The sequence below is a fragment of the Nyctibius grandis genome, chromosome 7 (genome assembly GCF_013368605.1).
Source record: "Nyctibius grandis isolate bNycGra1 chromosome 7, bNycGra1.pri, whole genome shotgun sequence".
Lineage (NCBI taxonomy): Eukaryota > Metazoa > Chordata > Aves > Nyctibiiformes > Nyctibiidae > Nyctibius > Nyctibius grandis.
In genome coordinates, this window is record NC_090664.1 from 55,766,860 (window position 1) to 55,788,859 (window position 22,000).

General features: G+C 39.5%; 1 protein-coding gene across 1 annotated transcript in view; it reads left to right on the top strand.

Annotated features, from left to right (window-relative positions):
• ADCYAP1R1 (ADCYAP receptor type I) overlaps positions 1-22,000 on the top strand; it is a 142,190-nt gene that overhangs the window by 88,602 nt on the left and 31,588 nt on the right. Inside the window, exons 5-11 of the mRNA XM_068405630.1 lie at positions 1,017-1,124; positions 14,219-14,254; positions 14,903-14,944; positions 16,714-16,817; positions 17,373-17,470; positions 17,945-18,077; positions 21,008-21,161. Coding sequence (XP_068261731.1) covers positions 1,017-1,124; positions 14,219-14,254; positions 14,903-14,944; positions 16,714-16,817; positions 17,373-17,470; positions 17,945-18,077; positions 21,008-21,161 — 675 coding nt within the window. The remainder of the gene's footprint in view (positions 1-1,016; positions 1,125-14,218; positions 14,255-14,902; positions 14,945-16,713; positions 16,818-17,372; positions 17,471-17,944; positions 18,078-21,007; positions 21,162-22,000) is intronic.

A 22,000-nucleotide genomic window follows, 5' to 3' on the forward strand; every position in this document is an offset into this window, starting at 1 on the left:
TGGTGGATTACAGAATTACAGGAGGGCCTATGCTTCTTGAAAGCCAGTCATAGTTTGTCATCTCTCTGACACAGTGGTCAGAAAGAAACAGGAGCTGGGCTCCTTTATTTACAATAGCATGTGGGATCTGAATTTTTCCTGTATTTAAGAGAAGACAACTCCCATCCACAATCTCATCACCTTCTCTTTCTGCACACATGTAACAGGAGGTTGGTTCTTTACCACTCAGATCTTTAGTTCAAAGCTTGTTACCTGAAGCCTAATCTCTGAACTGTTGTTAAAGGCCTGATTCTGTCTCTTTACCTTACGCAAGAAATCATCAGAGGTCAAAATCATCCTTTTGACATTGTGAGTTTACATTCTCTAGAGCAAAGACTGCAGTAAAGATAGTGAATGATATTACAACAGTTCTTTGCTAAGGAAGAACGTTTCTATTCCCAATGTTTTGGGGTTTTTTTTTAAAAAAATAAACAACATGAAAGAGATGAGCTTCCCTCACGTATCCACAAAACTGGCTGTGGAATGAAGCAGAATCTGGTTTTCAGTTTCCAGTCATCTCCCTGGGTCAAATTCCAAAATGTGCCAGTACCCAACCTTTGACAAGGATTAGAGCAAAAGGAATTTATAGAATTTAAATCAAAGATATGATCCATAAATAAAAAGGTTTAGCCTGACACTACTGAAAGATAGCTAAATGGCAGCAGATTTCATGTTCAAGGGAAAATTTGTCTCTGGTGTATGTTGGAGTGATTTAACTGAGACTAAGAAATGTCGTCTTCTGCAAGGATAAAGTCTGGCCATTACTGTGCCATGCAACTACATATTTTATGATATTCCTATGAATGAAAATTACTTTATTCCAAGGAAAGCTTATTTGAAAATAATACTGTTTATTATTCTAAACAAGCACATTTTTATGGATAGAAGAAAGAACCAACTGTAAAGCACAATAACAGTGTGAAGAAAGGAATGGATTTCCACCACTAACCTGTTTTATCTCTCCTTCTTTTCCATAGGTTGCCCAGGAATGTGGGACAATATTACCTGCTGGAAACCTGCAAGTGTGGGTGAAATCGTCTTTGTCAAATGTCCTGCACTGTTCAGATTTATCATCTCTGAAGACGGTAAAGTGTTTGTCTTTGTTCTTTGCCTCTGTCTGGTAAAACTTCATGGCCAGCATAAGTGTAAAACCTTAGATATTCAGTATAAAAGGAAATCAAAAACTCTACAGAGGTCTGGAGTTGGGCTGCAGTTCAAAAAAATGCTGTAGAAAATTGGGATGTTTGTGTCTAGATATGTGTGTGCATGTGTGTGTGCAGGGGTGGGAGGGAATGTGTGGAGAAAGACTTCACAGACTATACAACATGAATATATCACCAACTTTAATTGCTAAAGGGGGTGTTCTGCTCTTGGATCTCCACTGAAATCAATGAGACCTGAAACTCTGTTTGGGTCTTAGATAACTAATCATCATCACAATTCACACCTATATTAGAAAATAACTAAAACTCAGAGCTGGGTTCTGCTCATGTCTAAGGAGAACATAGGCATGAGATGACCAATGTGAGGAGCTGCCATGTTGGGAGTCCAGGGAAGAGTCAGTGGGAATTAAAGGTTCCTGGAGAGATGCAGAAGTTCCATCACACCTTTTAACTGTTTGCATGATACCAACAACCACATGTCCTTTCTCGAATTTTTTAACCTTTGAAATGCATGAAAATTTGCCAGATAAAAATGAGAGTGTGTGGATGGGAGGAAATAACTGTTAAGTTTTTCACAGCAGATATATAGATTGATTAGATTTTCTCTTGAAATTCCTTTTTTATTTTTTTTTATGATTCCATGAAATTGGCTTCCCGGCTGAATAACTGAGAAAGGCTAAGTCCTCCCATCAGTGTTGGCTAACAAGTCTTTGCTGATAATTAACAGTGTTGTCCATCTCCTCCCAGCACCCATCTAGGCTACTGCAGATAGCTTAATTAGCATTGTCCATTGAGGAACAAGCTTATCATTGTCCCCCAGGATCCTTTTTTCCAAAGATTAGTTTACCAATGAATTATTCATTTACAGCCTTGAGTCCAAAATCCACCTTCTCTGCATTACCACACACAGAGCACAATTTGTGGGAGACAGTGTTTCATATACAGCTCCAAGAGCACTGAAATCCTCACCTTTAAACACATCCATTTGAACTCATCCAGTTACTGAAGCAAGTGCCAATGCTCTTGTGAAATGGAAAGGAATTTAAGGGTGATCATTACCTCATCTAAATTTACCCATATGAAACTCGAGGTTTTTCTCTGTATTAGTCCTCTAAACTCCATCTGTAGTCCATGGAGAGAAAGAGACCCACAGAAGGCAATTTATGTTATTCCAAGAGACACAAATCTCTACCTTGGTGAATCATACGTTGCAGATAACCTCTCTTTATCCAGCAAGTGCTAAGGGCAATTCACTTAAACTAGGCAACTAATTTTTGAATGGGGAAAGATAAGTCCCTCTTTAAATTATCAGGTATAAAAATGTTATTACTACTGGAATTCTACGTGCTTTAATTATAGCCAGTGTAACTAAACATAATCTTTACTGCAGTAATATTGGTTCAGTATTGACGCAGTGGGTACAACGGCATTTACTGAGCCATCCACGTTTAGTGATAATAGAAAAAAAAACACGTCAGCATCCAGTAGGGTTTGTATCTAGCATGGGCAAGGAGATATTCTTCCCTCTTTCAGGACTTTTTTGTGTTGTTGTGGGGCTTTTTTTCCAATTCTCGATGACTTTGTAATCAATTTTTGTTGACTACTTGTCATTCAGCCTGATTGTTAAACCAATTCTGGTCATCCTTTGCGTAGGATATACACTCAACCAAAAGTTTTCATTATCCAGCTCTCAGTGATGCTTACAGCCTGCAGGCAAAATACTTTTATGCTATTTATTGCACATCAGCAGATGGCTGATATATTGCTGTCTTCTGATACAACTGCAGGAGGCCTGTTGCTCAAGACCGTGGCTGTTCAAATTTCCATTAGGACCCCTCCTTTTTGGTGGCTTGTAATCTACACCCCCTACATACCCTCAAGCTACAGTGTGCTAACGCATGGTAACATAACATAACACTCTTCTTTCTCTTCCTGCCTGTTTTAGATGTAATGATCAGAGATATTGTTAGTTTAATACTATGGAGAGTGGTGCCATGTACATCTACAGCACAGGAAATCTGCCCCACTGCCAACCTGTCCACACACCTCTGCCATGGACCTTTTAATTATTGTTTATTTCAAGGGATGTCTCTGATGCTTCTATTTACATCCCACACAAATATGTTGCCTTTTCACTTTTACTGATGAAATTTCTTTTCCATGGTGTATCATGTCTGAAGTAATTAAGGCTAGGAGGGCTCTTGAGAAATCATAGAATAGTTTGGGTTGGAAGGGACCTTTAAAGGTCATTTAGCCCAATCTCCCTGCAATGAGCAGGGACATCTTCAACTAGATCAGGTTGCTCAGAGCCCCATCCAACCTGACCTTTAATGTTTCCAGGGATGGGGCATCCACAATTTCTCTGGGCAGCCTGTTCCAGTGTTTCACCATCGTCATTGTAAACAATTTCTTCCTTATGTCTAGTCTAAATCTACCCTCTTTCAGTTTAAAAACACTACCCCTTCTCCTGTTACAACAGATCCTGCCAAAAAGTGTGTCCCCATCTTTCTTATAAGCCCACTTTAAGTATTGGAAGGCTGCTATAAGGTCATCTAACCCATCTCCCTCCTCAAAGACAAGGTTAGCTCAAAACGATCTGTTACAGAGCTTAACAACTAACCTGTTACTTGTTAATGGGAAAGTAATTTTTTTTTTAAAGTGAAAAGTAATGTATGTCTTAGAAAAATAAAAAAATATATAAAAATGAAAAGCTATATGGTAACTAGAGCTATGTAAAACAAAGAGCTGAAATAATATTTCTAAATTATTTGCCTAGGATTTACAGACTTGTTCACACACTGTACTTCACATTTGACCTGTAGCAGGGTGATAGTATGACCCTAGGGGAGGAGCAGTCAGTCCAGTGTAAACATATGTCCTGCTCTTTTTATCACCATATAGGATCACTAACAAAAGTGACAGCTGTTACCTCTTGTAGTGCTGTGTTTGAGGGGTTTTTGGACATCTGTTCAGTAGGAACAAAACCAAGATTCATAATTCATTAGATAAACAAATAAACATTTAATCTGGAGTAGTCTGAAATCTCTACAGATCCAGCTGGATTTGAACTAGTGACCCCAAGGTGGAAATATCTACATCCGTAATCACTCTTCTGGGTGAATCAGCATGAGTTTTCACTATCAATCATTGCTGCTAATTTTAATTAGCCAAGTATATTTGTTTCAATGAGGGCTTAATGAAAAAAGTCACATTTTATGGTGGTTCTTTAAATAAAGGGTTATTAGACAACTAAAATATTTTAAGACACAGCTAATCACATTTTACAGATTGTTGTAGTATCCTCTGGCTGCTGCTGGTTCTAGAGCACGTAACTAGGCTAGGCAGACACTAATATTTATTAATAGTATATTAATCCTTAATACAGCAACATTTTTATATGACCATAAATCATTTTTACAAACAGTAGCAATAACTTTAAATTATACTTTTAAAAAGTTTGTCCTATGAAGCACTGAAGCACCTGCAGGTACAGCTGCTTGTATAACAACAGGCAAAACATATGGTGGAAACATGTTAATCTTAAAGAGGGGGTAGGAATTACCTCACTTGGCTTTGGATATCTAAAAATTATATGTGTAAATTTGAACTGATCATATGGATTTCTGATTCAATAACTGAAAATCAATGGGTACTTGTAGAAGATGCTTCCTCTGACCTATCTCAAATGCTTATCTTGAGGTGAATGAAGTCACTGGAGGGGGCTGTTTATTTTATGAATTTCAGAAAGGAATGTGGGTGCCTTGACTTGGATGTCTGATTGCCACATGCAGGAAAATGAGGAAAAAAACCCCAACAAACAAAAAAGAGACTACAAAATAAAAGTTAACCAACTACACTGTGATCTGGAGAGATGCTTTGTTGAAAAATTATCTATGGATTTATCTAAAAATATCATCTGTTGCTGGTTTTATTTTGAAAATATGCTCTGCTCTAACCTTCACTGCAATTGAGCTGAGGAGTAACTTTAGGCTTTCTGTATGACGTTGACAGCAGTTCAGAAGTGTGGTTGGTGACCCTTCCTTGTCAAATTTCATTTCACCTCTCTGCTCCTCCAAAATCACCGGAGTTTTTCATTTCCTTTCGGATGCAGACTGGGAATGAAAACATCATTCTCAAAATCTCTCCACATATTACCTCCTGAATCTTTTCTAATCTAATAGGTTAAGGATTTACAGTGTCTTTCCTTCTAGAGGGTTCTTAAATATTAATTTCTCTTTTTTTCAACATTAATTTCTTTGATTGATAACCATCAATTCACAATTTTATTTTCACTGGGAGCTATAACTTCCATGGTGCTGCTGTTGCATATTATGCTTTCTCCAGTGCCTTCCCAGTACTGACTCCGGAGTTAACCACTCTAGAACAGGGTATATTTAAAGCATTCTAAGGTATCTTTATAAAGGAAGAAAGAAAGAAAAATGTGTCAAGCTGTGATGTTGCATTTCAGTATGACATAGGAAAACCTAGAGATGACCCCAACATAGTGATCTGCACTCCCAGCTGGAAATTTTTCTCTGTTTTGTTCTTTTTCCCTTTATTTCCAGACAGAGGTGATACTGCCTGGCAGTGGAAATTTACAGAAGCCAAGTATGTGCTTTTCATTCCTTGCCCTACACAGTTGAGATATTCTGATACCTATAAAGCCACATTACTCAAATGGACCATTGAAAGAAACCCAACAGCCAGATCAGAAGTGAGCATATTTTTAGATCTTTGATTTGCAGCAAAAACTAATACAAATGATAAAAGGCTGTTTCTGAGCATTGCCATATGCTCCACATGGAGAAAATACTTTCATTCACAAATCCAAATAATAAATATGATTTGCTCTTACTGAATCTTCCAGCAATTCAGAATGTTTATCTAGTGCTCAGTCTAGGACACTACCTGCTTCACACAAGAGCATTACTACAAAGCATGGTTTACTATGTAAGACAGAGAAAATGTACATAATTTTTACTAAACAAATAAAACACATCCTACATTGATACCAGGATTAAGGGAACCTAATCAAAATCCAGTAAAATAAAGAATATGTCCAGGTATTATAGAGTTTGAGAGGGAATTATATCCTATGTTCACATTTTTGAACCAAAGTGTTTGGCTTGGTGCTACTCTGGAAGTTGTATGACCTCAGTGCTCAGCCAACAATCTTTATTGTCCCTGAGAATGAGAAATTGAAAATAGTCCATTACTGATCCCATTAATAACACTGGGAGACACTCCAGTACATTGTCGTAAGAACACCAAGCCTCATATATTCTGCACTAGAGATATCATGGGTGGACAATGGGATTTATGAATGGAGGGTTAATTGGATTTGGGAAGCCATCTGTGGCTTTTTTCTCTTGCCTGAGTTTAGATGTTATCCCTAATCAAACAGAATAAGATCACAGGAGAAGAGTTAATGGGAGGGGAAGTGATACTACATGTTCATGTGTGGTGAGCCCTTCTGTGTCATTTCTGGGGAAATAGTCCTGGTAAATCTTTAAGTGCTGACGATGTACCACTGTGAAAACGGTACGTAACTCCCAAACTGGGTGAAAAGACAATAAAAGTCATTGTCTTCCCAAGGTGAAAGCTGTTGGAAATATTTGCAAGTTACAGCTTCTACTAGTTTGGGTTATTTTTTGACAGAAACAGAAAGAAAAGGTGACTGTTAAAGATCAGACTGTGCACTCCTTTTCTGCTGGAGTAAAAGATGTAGATTTTCTTTGCTACTAGCTGAAATTAAGGTCAGCATTGCAGCAGACTGAAACTGGAGATTGCATTTGCCTGTCAAATAGGCAAGGCAAATGATAAATGCAAAAGTCTAGATTTCTCTTCAAGTATATCTCACCCCTGGTGGGTATTTCAACATCCTGCATGAAAACCCAGGGCAGAAAAACACTGCAACCAAGGAGTAGTCTCTGAAAAACAAACATGGCCCATCCTGTAGCATTTTCATCATGCAAATAATAATAAGCCATCAGAGCTTAATTAGTCTTTGAAGAAAGACCTTAGTTTCATCCTTCGTTTTATATAAGATCCTATGTAGCATTCAGAAGCAAGTTTAATGCAAAGGTATCTGTTTTTTCATATATATACAAGCTCAAGGTTTTGGACAACTTTCAAAGCTGTCTGCAGATTGCATATGTGTTATTGTTGCTAAATGTTCAGCAAGTCCTAGAAAGAACTGTGACAAAAAAGAGCAGGTACAAGAGACCTACCAAGTGTTGATGTTAAAAATAATAAATCCTGCCAATAACCGAGATAATAGTGCTTACTAGATAACAAATCCTTTCCTGCTGGTTTTCATCCCTAGGCTTTCCACAGGCAGTAAAACTGTGGGATTACTTCAGCTTTTCCAAAGCAAGGAGGACAAGCTATAATTAAGCATGCGTCCTCGGTCACAGCATCACAAAGTCTATCTGCATTGCAGAGGAAAATGGGAGGAAAATATTGCCATCAAAGAATAGTAACTGTATTTACATTTCCAATCAAGTAGTTAAGGCCTGATAGATGCTTTTTACAGGAAAATGACATTTTATGGCCTTTCCCACCAAATTATGGGGACGTAGGACTCTGTGGCTCTGATACTCAAACATACAACATGACCAAGAGCATTTCAGCTAAAGATCATATCCTTGGTCCTTTGCAAGATGACATCCTGCAGTGGCCAGGGGAGAGCTGTAACATAGCTCAAGACCTTTGTCAATATGACTTGAAAGGTAATTTGGCCTTGGAAAATAAAAAAAAAATCATGCTCCTCTGGGAAGCATGCAAGGGTGGAACATACTGAGAGCTGCTGAGTAGTTTGGAGAACACTCGGACAGCAAAAGGTAATATGTTGAAGTATCACTGTAGGTGCAATATGGGCAGATGCTTCAACCTTTACTAGCAGCCTTTGCTCTGTTCTTGTTTCTCCTCTGGACTCTAACTGAGAAAGGAGTTCCGGTTGGGTGTGAGATTTTAGGTGTGGTGGGCACACATTCATTCTTGCCTTTAAGCAAGTGATTTAATATGCTTTATTCTCTGGGACTTATTTCATAACTGATAATCTCCATTGGACAACTTTTCTTATTTTCTGTGTTTCTTGTTTGAAAAACATCTGCTTTTCCCTGAAATATGACCCTTGCCCTGTTCAGAGCTAGGATACCCTTCAATAGTATTCGCATTGATCTTGCTCTCTGATGGATGCTCCTGTGACAGGCAGCCTCATAGGCAGGAGACTCACAATGTTTAGATGATGCCTAGCAGTTGCTATGGTGACCTCAGTCCACTGCTAGTTTCATACCCTTTGATAAGAAAGACAAAGAAAGGGGAAGGTCATAATCTCCCATACATGTTATTGCTCATATCTATACATCAGCCCTGCTTCAGCCAGCCCTATATACTATGGACTTTATGTTCTCCATATGAGACGTCATTGGTGTTCTCCTGTGATCTCCAGACGTAATTCACTGTGTCTTCTTGTCTCTATATCATTAAACCACATGCCCTGAAATTAGTATGGGATATAGGAAGAAAGGGCTTATATATCAGTTCCATCCCTGCCTTTACTGCATGTTTCGCACAAACCACTGGGTAACAAGGAATTTGCAGAAACTAGTTCATCTCATCCTACAGTAGATATCTAAAACAAATCACCCTCTGGAAGTGCCAGTCTCTTTGCTCTGAAGGCAACTTAAAGACCAGATGAACTTACCTTCAGGTGGGTAAGTTGATGGGATGAATTTACCCTACAGGATCACTTCCTCAGATGTCCTTAGGCACCGGTTCTTATTCAAATATCCAAATATGAACCAGGCTTCCTAATCTTACCCTTAATTTTCCTCTGCTTCAGTTTTCCTGTTTTCTAAATACAGTGAACAATGCCACTTAATTTTGTACTGTCTCTGTGCAAGCAGTATGCTCACAGATCCCTTTGACCAGGCAAATGGCAATATACAGTAAATGCTAAGTGAGCTAACGACTTTCAATCTGTAGTTTAAAGTATTGGCTGTGGGGCATGAGGCTGGAGAGACTAAAATCCCTGGAAAGACTGGAGGGAAGCACTTAGCATAGGGAAAGGTGTAGGTACCTACAAGGCCATGTATTCTGTAACCTTGCCTGGCTGCGACTTTCTACAGATCCTGTTAATGAGATTGTAAAGACATAGCAGCTCGTTCTGCATCACTTTCCCCCCCTCAAAAAGAGCTGTAATGAAGGAACCAGGATGACTGGATAGTGTGCATGTGGGATCGTGTGTGCCAAGGTACACGAGTGGGCAGGGGGCATTAGAAGCAGCAGGCAGAGCGTGCAAGTGGTGGCTGTGCTCAGAAAGCCCCAGAAAAGCTGCTAAGTAGACTGCTGTTCCCGACTGCGGCTTTGCCAGCCGGCTGAACAGATTGCTGGTGCATAGGAGCAGCATGCAGCAATAGGGAAGGGAGTGAAAAGACACAGTGTGGGGGATGCTGTGGAGTCAGGAGTGAGAGCTCGCTGATTTATTTCATATTTATAAATTAAATGTTAAGCTTCTAATCAGTGGGAAAAATCAGATTCCTGCCTAACCAGCTCATTATCCACATAGCTGGACAGCATGATAAGAAGTGACTGTAGGAAATGTTTTCCATAACCTCTCTCTGCCCCAGTCTCTGCACTTTTTGAAGGGACAGAATCAACATGCGGTAAAACCGAGGAGAGCTTTGCACATTGATCTCAATGCTGTTGAAATCCAGCCTTTTGGAGGATTACCCATCTGGACCAGTCTTCCAACCCCTAATACTGAGATGGGAACAACAGGAATAAGGGAAAAGTGAGGGCAAGCCATTTTAGGACAGACCAGTTTCAGAAGCCTTTCGTTCCCCCTCCTGCCACTAATAAGGGAAAAACGCTGGAACAAAAGGGTTAAATGCAAGTTGTGCTCAGATAAACAAATCTATGGGAGATAAAGCAGTTGCCATGCCAGCTGACACCGAAAGCAGCCAGCACAAATTTGGCACGCAGGAGACAATCTAAAAGGCTGATCTAAAAGGCTCCGAGGCTCATCGTACACAGGCTGTTTCTTGGCTTTAGCTTTGCCGGTCCTGTTCACTTTAAATCAGAAGCAACAATTGTTTGCATCAAATTTCTCATCTGTTAGAGGATAGTGAGGAGGTAGTTATGTTTTCTGGGTCTCAGCAAATGAAAACCAAGGAAGAAAGTCTGATAAATGTCCAAGAAAAGGGCATGAAAGATCTGAGTCTCTGCCACTGTCTCTATGGGGAGCCGTTGGCAAGTCCTTTGACTTTTTTTTACCCCTCTTTAACCTCTTAATGTAGAAAATAGAAATAAGCAATATTTTCTGTGTTTGATTTCTCTGTTTGGTCTTTGGAACTGACAATTCAATGTTCTGATGGATCTTCTTTAGGGTCTCTAAGTAGTACCTCAAATAATATCTAATTAATAATGTCAGTTAAAACACTAATAGAAGATTTGCTTTACTTCCCAAAGAGTGACACTTACCTATTCAGTCTGGTCAAATAGTGAGTAATGCTATCTGTCAATATACTGGATAAATCATCCTTTGTCAAGGATAACATTAGCTTCCTCAGGAGTTTATTGACTAATGTGAGCAATTATTGATTTAATAAATGGTGTTCTAAGACACTGCTTAATAACTGCTGTTCACTCCATCTTTCCATAGTTTGGGCTGTGCTGTTATTTAACTACATGTTGAGGAGCGCAGGTGTCATTCTTGTAAGACATGAGTACAATCCTTGAATTAAACCTATGAAAAGTGGGTTTCCAGGCAAAACACAGATGAAAGGCATATTTTATTTATTCTTTCTCTCATTTCCGAGAGAGTGATGTGTTTCATCTAGCCTGTTGTGTAATCATCTTGATGGGCTTTCTCTGCTTCATCAGTAAACTCTAATACACCAGTTTCTCATTGTTTGTGTACTAAGAGTAAGACAACGAGAGGACTCGTGTGAAAGCCCATGCAGCGAGGAGCCCTACAATTTTACCCATTATATCACTGATACCAGAGTAAATTTGCCGAGGTCTCTCTAGGGTCAGAAAGGCACTCAGGTGAAAAAAAAAAAAAACAAACACAAAAATACAGTTTCAGGGTAATAGTCTGAAAAATGAGAGGGAGTGCCCTATGTGTGTTCTTCTACAATCCCAGCTCAAATGCAAGTTCAGGACTTGTCCCTGTATATGTAGACATATTAAATGTTAAGCACAGATATAGTCCAAATGAACTCCATTACACTCTCATACATGTGAGTAAACATAGCCATTGGCACAGTTATCTATCATGTAAACATCCATATTCTGGTGTAGGATACATAAACATATGGTGTCAGAGAGAAGGGCAGCAGCAGCACACAGGAATTTAAAGCCAGATGGTGGCTGTATGTTCCCCCGTTCTGTGCTTTTATATATAGAGAAAAAAATATATATATGCATACACGCATAAATGTAATTGTGTATCTGTGGATGTTATCCTAACACTTATTAGATGAACTTTGACTTTTAGTTGTAATTCAGGGCATAATGTTCACAGTAAATGTAATTGACTTTCCAGTAGCTTAATTTATTAGTGAAAATTAGGTTGATGAATCAAGCCTAAAAGCCTGTATAGTAAAAGGTTGTACTGGAACTTTCTTCAGTACATTAGCAAGGTCTCAGATGTAGAAAAATATGTTAATGAAAGACAAGTTTGCTTGTACAGCAATCAGAATGTTAACTTTGTCGAAAATGTGAATTGTTTCATAATGTCCAAATGCAGTTAAAATGCAATAATAATTTGAGTATATAAAAAAATATTACTATAAAAAGCCTCTTCATTTTGCAAACCTACATTAATAGAATGTTTTAATTGATAATACTGATGTTATGAAATTCAAAATGGACTAAAACCTAATAATTTAACATCAGTGTGACCAACTGCCACCCATATTTAAAGGGGAATAATGGTAATTTTTATTTCTTCCTTTTTAGATTATAGGAATAAAATAGCTAAATTTAAAACATTTAAATTTCAAAAAAGCTATTTTTCTAATCAATCAGTGTTACATGCCAGGATGCAAGGAACATGGCATTTCAATCTGCTTAAGATTGGCCTACTCTTTCTCCAACAAGAATTCTGAAAAGTTTGTAATATCACATTTCAGGATTTAAGCCACGCTGTAGAATTGATAAACTAAAACTGGATTTTTATGAGTCAAAAAGTTTTTTGGAAGTTTCTTGCAGCTTCTTCTTACCTTGCTTTTGTGGGTCAGTCTACTGAGTGAGGTGACCTCATGTAAGGAACCAGTTCCATTATGAACTATTGATTTGAGTGGCAGCAGGCTATGAAAGACACTGTGATAGACAGTGACCAAGGAACAGTGGCTTGCTCTTTGATCCTCTGCCTAATAAAACCACAGGTAAAAATTCCCACAGGATATCCTAAAAGTGGTATGCTGAATGCAGATTTTAACAACATAGGCATCTATATCCGAGCTATGTCACTGTTAATAAACCTAGGTTTTGGTAAGCTCAGGAGGGAAACATGTCTGTCCAAACTATTCTGCAGATGCACCCCTGTTATTCTGCCAAGAATCTGGAGCAAAGCCATAGCACTTCTGCAGCATCCGGTAATTTAGTCTGATGCAGCAGGTTGAATCATCTTCACTGGAAAACTTCTGCTCAGAGCATTGGTGACTTCTCTTCAGAATTAGTACACCTGCCCAATATTTGCAAACATCCAAGAATTCTAATATGTAAAATCTTGAATGCAGCTGGAGTTGGGCAGAGGAGCCAGGGGACCAAGGGTGTCCTCATCACGGCTTTCAGGATTAACCTTCCAGAGTAACTGAATGTGTAGGTTTGGTGTTGAATACATCAATTCAAAGGCACAGTACAGCCTACCTGATGCTTCAGCTTAGTTTCCTAGACTCCCATCATCTTCACACTAAATCTTCTGTTTGCTATCTTAGAAGATCAGAAAACACATCTGATTTGTTTTAGAAGAGAGAGAGAAAGAAATTAATTTAAAATTATTACATGATAAGGAATTTGAAAAAGTATAAAATAAAAAATTCATTTTATGCTGTGCTGAAAAGACTCTTTACTATTTCTTTTCCTTAGATGCTGTCTTTCTCCTTTCCCATAGGATCAAAATCAATCTTTGTTCAGATTCTACTTTTAATAAAACTCTTCTCATACAAATTGGTGAATGGCTTTTCCAATCCCTAGTTAAGACTTGACCATATGTTCAGGGTTAAAGAAGAACAACCTGAAGCCCTGTGGTTGCTCCAGAGGCCACAGAACTAAGCTAATCTAAACATTTAAGCTGCTGCAGCAGTCAATGAAATGTTGGAAACATTTTTTTCACTAGTCGATGGGCCACTGGCAGAGCTATTTGTAGACAGCTTTATCAGGCTCCTCTGTGTGCACGATGCTGCAGCACCACTCGGTGGTTTAAGGCAGCTCCTCTTTTTTCATCCCCCAACACCAAGCTTGAGCCAAAATCCACTGAGGATTCAGGAAAGTCTGACTTCAGTGCAATTCGGGTGAAAAATTTAGTAGGGTGGGAGATTGGTTTGAGATAATTCCAATATTTTATTTTGCAAGGACGAAAGAAAAAGGAATTTTTTTAAATGCAAACCCAAACTGATTTTCCATTGTAATATATGAAATTTTATTATACAAATCAGCATGGATTTCAGAACAGTCTTTTGGAAATGTGTGGGTGTTTCTTATCTCAGAACGCTTCCCTGTTCTGAAAAAAAAACCCACACAAAAAAACTCCCTAATCTCTTTTTTGTATCCTTCCTAGAGTTTGATGAAACTCCATGACAACCAGAGACTTAACAATACAATGAAATGGACCATCCTCTGAAAACCACTTTCCAGCCCCAAATATACAGTACCAATGTTGAAAAAAAAGGATTTAAACAAAATTTTCTTGCAGTTCTTCTCTAGGCTCTGCTAAATCCACTCCGCTTATGGGAAGCAAACTATTATCAAGATCAAATTAATTATTTTTATTCTTCTAATTTCAGGTTGGGAAGTAGATAACTTGGGGCAAACCCATGCAGGTAAGAATCAGTTGTGTTCACTACCTCCTATGTACCTCTGTTCTCAAGAATTGTATGTAGAGCACATGTTAATATCAGATTATTGAAAAGTTGTTTGTGTATCAGCCATTATGATAATGAATACATGTAGTTCATTGTAGCACACTGATAAAAAGTGAAAGTAAAAATCTGATAAGTTTCTAGAAGTCAGTGTGATCTAACATAAAAACACAAGATTAAACTTACTTAACACCGATTAATTATTGCTTTTTGTCATTGATAAATGGCAATAATTTTTAATTAATTCCATGAAAACTGACCATACTTAAATATCCATGGTTTATGAATTTAAATTTCTAAAGGTATAATATCCAACTTTTATATTCTCAGAATAAAATTGGTCCTAGTTTGATTGTATGTGTTTTTAGTTATGCACTTGCTGCTTGCCGTAGCAATTTTTTAATTTTATAGGTTCAACTTTGATTTAAACTCACGAGTAAAACTGTGTTTACTTCCTGAAAAGACAGAATCAAGTATTTATTGCCTTTGAGCCTGATTCAAACAAATACAAATCAATTGGATTCTATTCACTGATTTCCACAGAGACCAGTTTAGGTCCTAATAGAAAACACAATCGAAACAATTTCATACCAAATTTCACTTTTATAGGTGATTATGACCTGCTGGAAAGCACAGCCCAGTCTCCCTTAGGTAAGAAGCAGAACCATGGAATGTTTCTCTTTTTATTTTAACTCTGTTAAAAAAGAAGCTCCAAGTTTTTTCTCCTGCCATTTAGGTATTATTTTCTAATCAGTTCCAATTATGGTGACACATTTTCTGGTGCGTTACTTTTAGCAGTGTTATGAAAATTTATTCCTCCACTATTGAGCCTTGCAATCTAGCAAGTATGTTCTTATAAATTGTATCTACCTGCTTAACAGTAATTACTAAATGGTGTTAAGGAAAGTCAACACCATGATTCAGTGGTTATTTTCCATAGAAAACTAGGGATGAATGTGCAAGAGTAATTTACCAAAATTTGCAAAGTAATGCAATGTTCTTAAATGAATGCTCTGATTAAATAGATATATTCTGCTGCATGGACGGCAAACAGGTTGTCCAAAAATAAGGTCACTGCTTGTGTTATGAGCTACTTGACTAAACTGCTTGAAGAATGCGAAGCAGCACAACCTTAATAAAAAAAAATCTTGGAAATTTCCATCAATTTTGGTCAAGGTACAGCTCAAACTCCAAAAACTGTAATAGTTCAATAAATGGAAACTGTTCTGTTTTGCTGGAGAGGAATAAGTGCAGCCAGCAGCCCAGCTCTAATTTTTCAACCAGGTCACTGAGCTCTGGCAAGAGTAATGGTGCTTAAAAAGAGCACCACGGGGGTCATCCCACCTTAGGCAGCCTCAGTTACAAAGTGAATGTCAAGAGACACTTTCCTCTTCTACCCCCAGCTCTTGTTTCCCAATACAGTTTTAAGACTTTTGACTGTGTCAGTGAAAACCATTTAACAGCTGGTCCTTATATGAGATTAGCCAAACAATTAGGATAAAAAGAGAACAAGGTTTTCTCCGAGCTGGTTTTGAGCCTCCTTGCAAATACTTGTTTTAGAGTAAGGTTATAAACTGGGATTGGAACAAATAATAGGCAGAGGAATGTGAGAAGCTCTGAAACAGGTTTGAAATTGTCAACTGAAGCCACACTGGGCATCTGGAGATGTAAATAGACTCATTGCTGTGAAGACAGAGATAGGGAAGAGTTTCCCACTCCATCTTTGCTTTGTTTTCCTACAGACCCTTCTCACAAAGTCGCTTTCAGATCAGAGCCAAGGCTTGAAGATAAATGAATAGGGTATAAGTTGTCTGACTGCTGGAGAACAGTCCAGCTGCCATAGACATATAATGGCTATTTTACTTATCCTACAGTATCCTGCCTGGCTTCCAGCAGCTACTCCAAAAAATCATGTTAGCCTTATGTTTTCTTGCCAGTCCCATACAGATGCCTCAGATATAGATCATCTTAAACAGCACAAAGTGCCTACCTGTATTTAAGCACCGGACTTAACCTTTAGTCATCTGAAGTGTAGATGTCTACATTGAAGCTGTATTCCCCAAATATCTTTGGATACCTTGTCAATGGAGAGAAATGGACATTTAGCTGACCACTGGTTTAGTTACCCACTTGAGAATGAGATCTTGGTGGTCTGGAGGCACTGGCTATACCAGTTAAATCTTTTTTGCTCTCTGGTGACCAGCTGTAGTACTACATATCCGCAGGTGCCTATTGCAGAACTGGGTCATTAAATATGTCATTAAACTTTCAAGATACCATTAAAGTCTTCTATGGTTAGCCAGATAAATAGTACCCTCAGTGGTACTGTGGGGTTTTCTTTGGTCATGTACCAAGGGGAAGGATGGTACGTCCTGGGGTTTGCTTCAGCAATGTCACATTCCCAACTGTACTTGACACAGGGGACATCAGCAGAAATTGCACTGAAGATGGCTGGTCTGAACCTTTTCCTCATTATTATGATGCCTGTGGCTTTGATGAAAATGAAACGGAGTCCGATAACCAGGTGGGAATTAACCTTATAACTAAAAACAAATACAGGCGGGGGAGCAGCAGGCTGCTTTTTGTTCAGACTCTGGTCATGTTCTGATTTTGTGGTGATTAGAATGAAACAATCAGATATTTGTGGGCATAAAAATGTGAAAAGTGATATTTAAATCCTTCCTAGCCCTGTACTGAATATTTCCAGGATATGAGTGTTTACTGTTGATACAGCTTGTAACTTGTAGAAACATGGGTTAGCCCCCAATTCTTCCCCTATTGACTAAAGAATCCCTTAGCCAACTACTTTTTTTCTACAGATACATGCACAGTGGTCAAAGAAATACAGACAGCCTTTGCTAGCCCACTGACAAATAAGCTTCACAGTATGCAGGCCCAAGGGTATGCCAGACATAGAGCAGTGCTCTAACGTGCAGTGAGCTCTCAGGGGGCCAAGAGGAGAAAACAACCAGGCCGTTCAAGAAACAAATCCTGCCTATGGTTCCCCCTGCATGTTGACAAGGTAAAGAAGATGTTACTGTAGATGAACCATTTAACCGTGTGTTGTTTGCCTCCCAAGGATTACTACTATCTATCTGTGAAGGCTCTGTACACGGTGGGATACAGCACTTCTCTCGTTTCCCTCACCACCGCCATGGTTATCCTGTGTCGTTTCAGGTGAGTCAGGACATGAGCAGTGAGCTGTTCAGTCACTGGAGGAAAGAGGCTGGAGCTCATCAGCCCAAAACAATGTTTAATCTTTTATCTCACCAGATGTAGAATAAGAGGGAGACAATCCTTTAAGAAGATTCTTCCCCAGCTTGGACACACTCCAGTAGTCACATATCAGTAGACTATAGATGCAACTGCAGAAGTTGTGGGTCTATTTTATGCAACTGTAGTAGCTGCATTGGACTGGGTCTGTTTTATGCTACCCTGCATGTTTTTACAGGAAAAGCCCCAAATCCTCCTCTTGGTCAGGTTTAGGGTCAGTATTATCCACACTCTTGACTTTCAGGTGTTGCTGTTCTTATCACCAAGGCGCTAGGAGCTCTGGCCATGTGTGTAGATAGGCCTAGTGTGCTATTTCCATGAAAGAAAAGTATTTTTTTCTTTTTCTTCTTTTCCTCTCCCTTGCTCTTTCCTCCCTAGGAAGCTTCACTGCACTCGAAATTTTATCCACATGAACCTCTTTGTTTCATTCATCCTACGTGCAATATCTGTATTCATTAAAGATGGGGTTCTTTATGCTGAACAGGATGGCAATCACTGTTTTATCTCAACGGTAAGTAAAACCAAAACCAAAGCCCTTATCTTTATTTTTTTTCAGCATGAGATAACAAAAAATAGTGAGGCAGGCAGCAGTCTGTTGGGTATCATAGGCTGAGAAGCTATTGGGACAGAAGGTAATTGATGGTAGACTTCCCTCCATGTTCACAGCAAAACTGTGGATGGTATTGTCACATGATGTCATCAGTGTCCAGCAGGCTGTCTTTAAGACAAACCTACAAGTTTTGGTTTCTGACTCTAATCAGGTTGTTTCTCCCTATACTGGGTTTGCATGGCATGGTTTTGGTAGCGGGGGGGCTACAGGGGTGGCTTCTATGAGAAGATGCTAGAAGCTTCCCCCATGTCCAATAGAGCCAATGCTGGCTGGCTCCGAGATAGACCTGCCGCTGGCCAAGGCCGAGACCATCAGTGGTCATGGCAGCGCCTCTGTGAAAATGTATTTAAGAAGAGGAAAACGTTGCTGCTCAATGGCACTTGCAGCCAGAGAGAGGAGTGAGAATATGTGAGAGAAACAACTCTGCAGACACCAAGGTCAGTGAAGAAGGAGGGGGAGGTGGTGTTCCAGGTGCCGGAGCAGAGATTCCCCTGCAGCTCATGGTGAAGATCATGGTGAGGCAGGCTGTCCCCCTGCAGCCCATGGAGGTCCACGGTGGAGCAGATATCCACCTGCAGCCCATGGAGGACCCAACACCAGAGCAGGTGGATGCTTGAAGGAGGCTGTGACCCTGTGGGAAGCCTGCACTGGAGCAGGCTCCTGGCAGGACCTGTGGCCCCATGGAGAGAGGAAGCCATGCTGGAGCAGGTTTTCTGGCAGGACTTGTGACACCGTGCGGGACCCACGATGTCTCCCTGTCCATATCTTGACACAGGAGTCTTGCGTTATGTTTTCTCTCCTCTGTCCAGTTGAGGAGGAGAAATGATAGAGCGGCTTGGTGGGCACCTGGTGTCCAGCCAGGGTTAACCCACCACATTCCCTTTCACAGTTCTGCATAGTCACAGGTGAGAAGATAACAGACACAAGCAATTTTCTTTATCTGAAGGTCTGTTTTTTCTCCAGAGCCTTATCTGTTCTGGGTGTCAGGCAAAGTGATGTGTAGACAAAGTGACCATTCAGACAGAAAATACCCCTGACTGTCACACTCTCAAAAAATCATTAGTGTTAGCCACATGTTTGTCTCTGAAGTGTGTGGTTTCATGGAAAGCAATCTCTTTCACAGATGTACTAAACTACATATTACATGTAAATCCCAAATCCTTTCACATTTAAGGCTAGTATTTGATTTATCAGCTCACTGGGTGTAATTATGATGGAATTACAGTGAGTTCCCAAACTGAGATCTCCTTTATCCATCCAGTCATGAGCTAAAATCACTATGAGTCATTTCCACAAGGAAAGTGCAGCTGTTTAGTTTCTTAGTCAGCCTTTTCTTTGTCGTTGAAACTAGTTTTTGCTTTTAATTCTTCTCCATGATAAAGCTGAAGCCTTGTTAGATCTGTAGGTTGTTCACACTGCTCTTCTAATAATTGACATCTGTCTTTTTGTTTTGAAACACTTGAAGCATAAAACATGTTAAAATCAGCCATCTAATGACCAGATCTTCAGCCCAGGTAGAGCTTCCATCTAATGACCAGATCTTCAGCCCAGGTAGAGCTTCCTTGAAGAAACTCAAGAGCTGATGGTTTTAACGTATTGCTTGTAGATTTGTCCCAGAGGATGGAGTGCAGGTGGGAATCAGTCAAAATTGTCAGCCTCTCACTGCCCCACGCAGGAGTTTCCAGTTTATATACTGATTCTGCTCTGATTTGTTGAAAAGTCTTACTTATGTGGGACTAATGATGTCTCACTGGGACGCAACACTGGAAAGACAAGCGTGTCCTCCTCTCACAGAGTCAGGGTAGAACTCGATTTCCAGCTGAGGCTTTTATCATAGAATCATAGAATTGTTTTGGTTGGAAAAGACCTTTAAGATCATCGAGTCCAACCGTTAACACAGCACTACCAAGGCCATCACTAAACCGTGTCCCTCAGCACCACATTTACATGCATTTTAAATACCTCCAGGGATAGTGTCTCCACCACTTCCCTGGGCAGCCTGTTCTAATGTTTGGCAACCCTTTCAGTGAAGAATTTTTTCCTAATATCCAGTTTAAATCTCCCCTGGTGCAACTTGAGGCCATTTCCTCTCGTCTTGTCTCATGTTACTTGGGAGAAGAGACCAACACGCATCTCGCTACAACCTCGTTTCAGGCAGTTGTAAAGAGTGATAAAGTCTCCCCTGAGCCTCTTTTTCTCCAGACTAAACAACCCCAGTTACTTCTTTTTTTTTTTTCTTTTTTTCTTTTGTCTGCTGCTTTTCCCCCCAGGAAATTAATGCAAACTTTTATAGTTTTTGCAGTAAATCACTCTACTTTCTTTGCACTTACGCTTACTTTCATTTTCTGTCCCTGAGTGACAACACCCACAAACGACATGGAAGTACAATTCTCAACTGCACACAGCAGGGTGCATCCTTTCTGATCCTGCTCTCAGGGCTTTCCATAATCATCTAGCCTTTTCACATCCTTCCTTAGGTTTCTCAATACGCAACTGGATTCTTTTCTTCTCTGCACTTAATTCTTGAAAGGAGGCTTAAATCTAGCAATTAGCGTCCATTGGCAATGTGAAGTCCCACTAGTGCAAGACGTTCTCAAGCTGTCTGCAGAGCTTGTCGACCACCTCCCACTGGTAAAATTGGCTACCTGCCCTCTAAGTGGCACTGCACATTCTTCTCATGCTTTTACAACTTTACTATTAGAAGTGTATAATACCGGTCCCAGCTGTGTTCCTTTCCACTAAGAGATTTGGAGAGGTTGAAAGCATTTTCTCTATCATCTGTTAAACAGAAACAACATGGAAATAACTTCGTTTTTCTTGATTCTCCGCAGGTGGAATGCAAAGCAGTGATGGTGTTTTTTCACTACTGTGTCATGTCCAACTACTTCTGGCTTTTCATTGAGGGATTGTACCTTTTCACTTTATTGGTAGAAACCTTTTTCCCAGAGAGGAGATATTTCTACTGGTACACTATTATTGGCTGGGGTACGTGACATTTCTTGTCTAAAATGTGTCTCAGTGTGCAAGACGACTCCACGAACCATCTAATATTTCCACATACAGTTTCAAAGTATAGTTTTAGTCTTTGTATAGAAGTACCACTGCAGACTGAACCGTGTTGTGCTTTTTTGTCTGAATAGAGCTGAACTGAAATCTGGAGGACGCTGCATCTCTTGCAGAGATGTAGTCCACAACTGAGAATTGCTTTCTACAAGATATGATCTTAATGCCAGGTTCTTCAGCTTAATCAAATCTGCAATGCTAAGTCTAGTCCATTTTCTAAGACTTCATTTGTGCATTTCTTCCAGATAATAGCTAAATTGAAAATGTATCCAAAGGGTATCCACGTATGTTCATCCTACCTGGATGGGAAATGGAAACTTGCAATGGGAAGAAACAAGATTTGTTTCAGAAAGGCCAGTTGTACGATGATAACCAGTATAATCATTTTTCATTCTGGCCTTCTGGAGATACATTGATTCCTGCAACATGTTAATTCAAGCAGTTCTTTGCTGTTGTTTTTGTGCAGAAGTCAGATGGGGAATGCAGAAGAACACATTCATTTTAAATGTGCCCTAAGAAGATTAAGCTCAATTTTTATACTTAAACAAAAATACTTCTGAAATAATCTGGAAATAATTCTGTATATTTAAGTGTAAAGTCTACACACAAACCACATGCCTTAAACTATTCTCCTTTGAAAAAAACATCCTCATGTAACCTGAACCTTCAAGTAATCCACAGCTGGTTTTGTTTTTTCCCTCCTGAGGCAACTGTATATACACAAAAATTCTCATCTCCTGGCAAAGTCTCCCTACAATAGG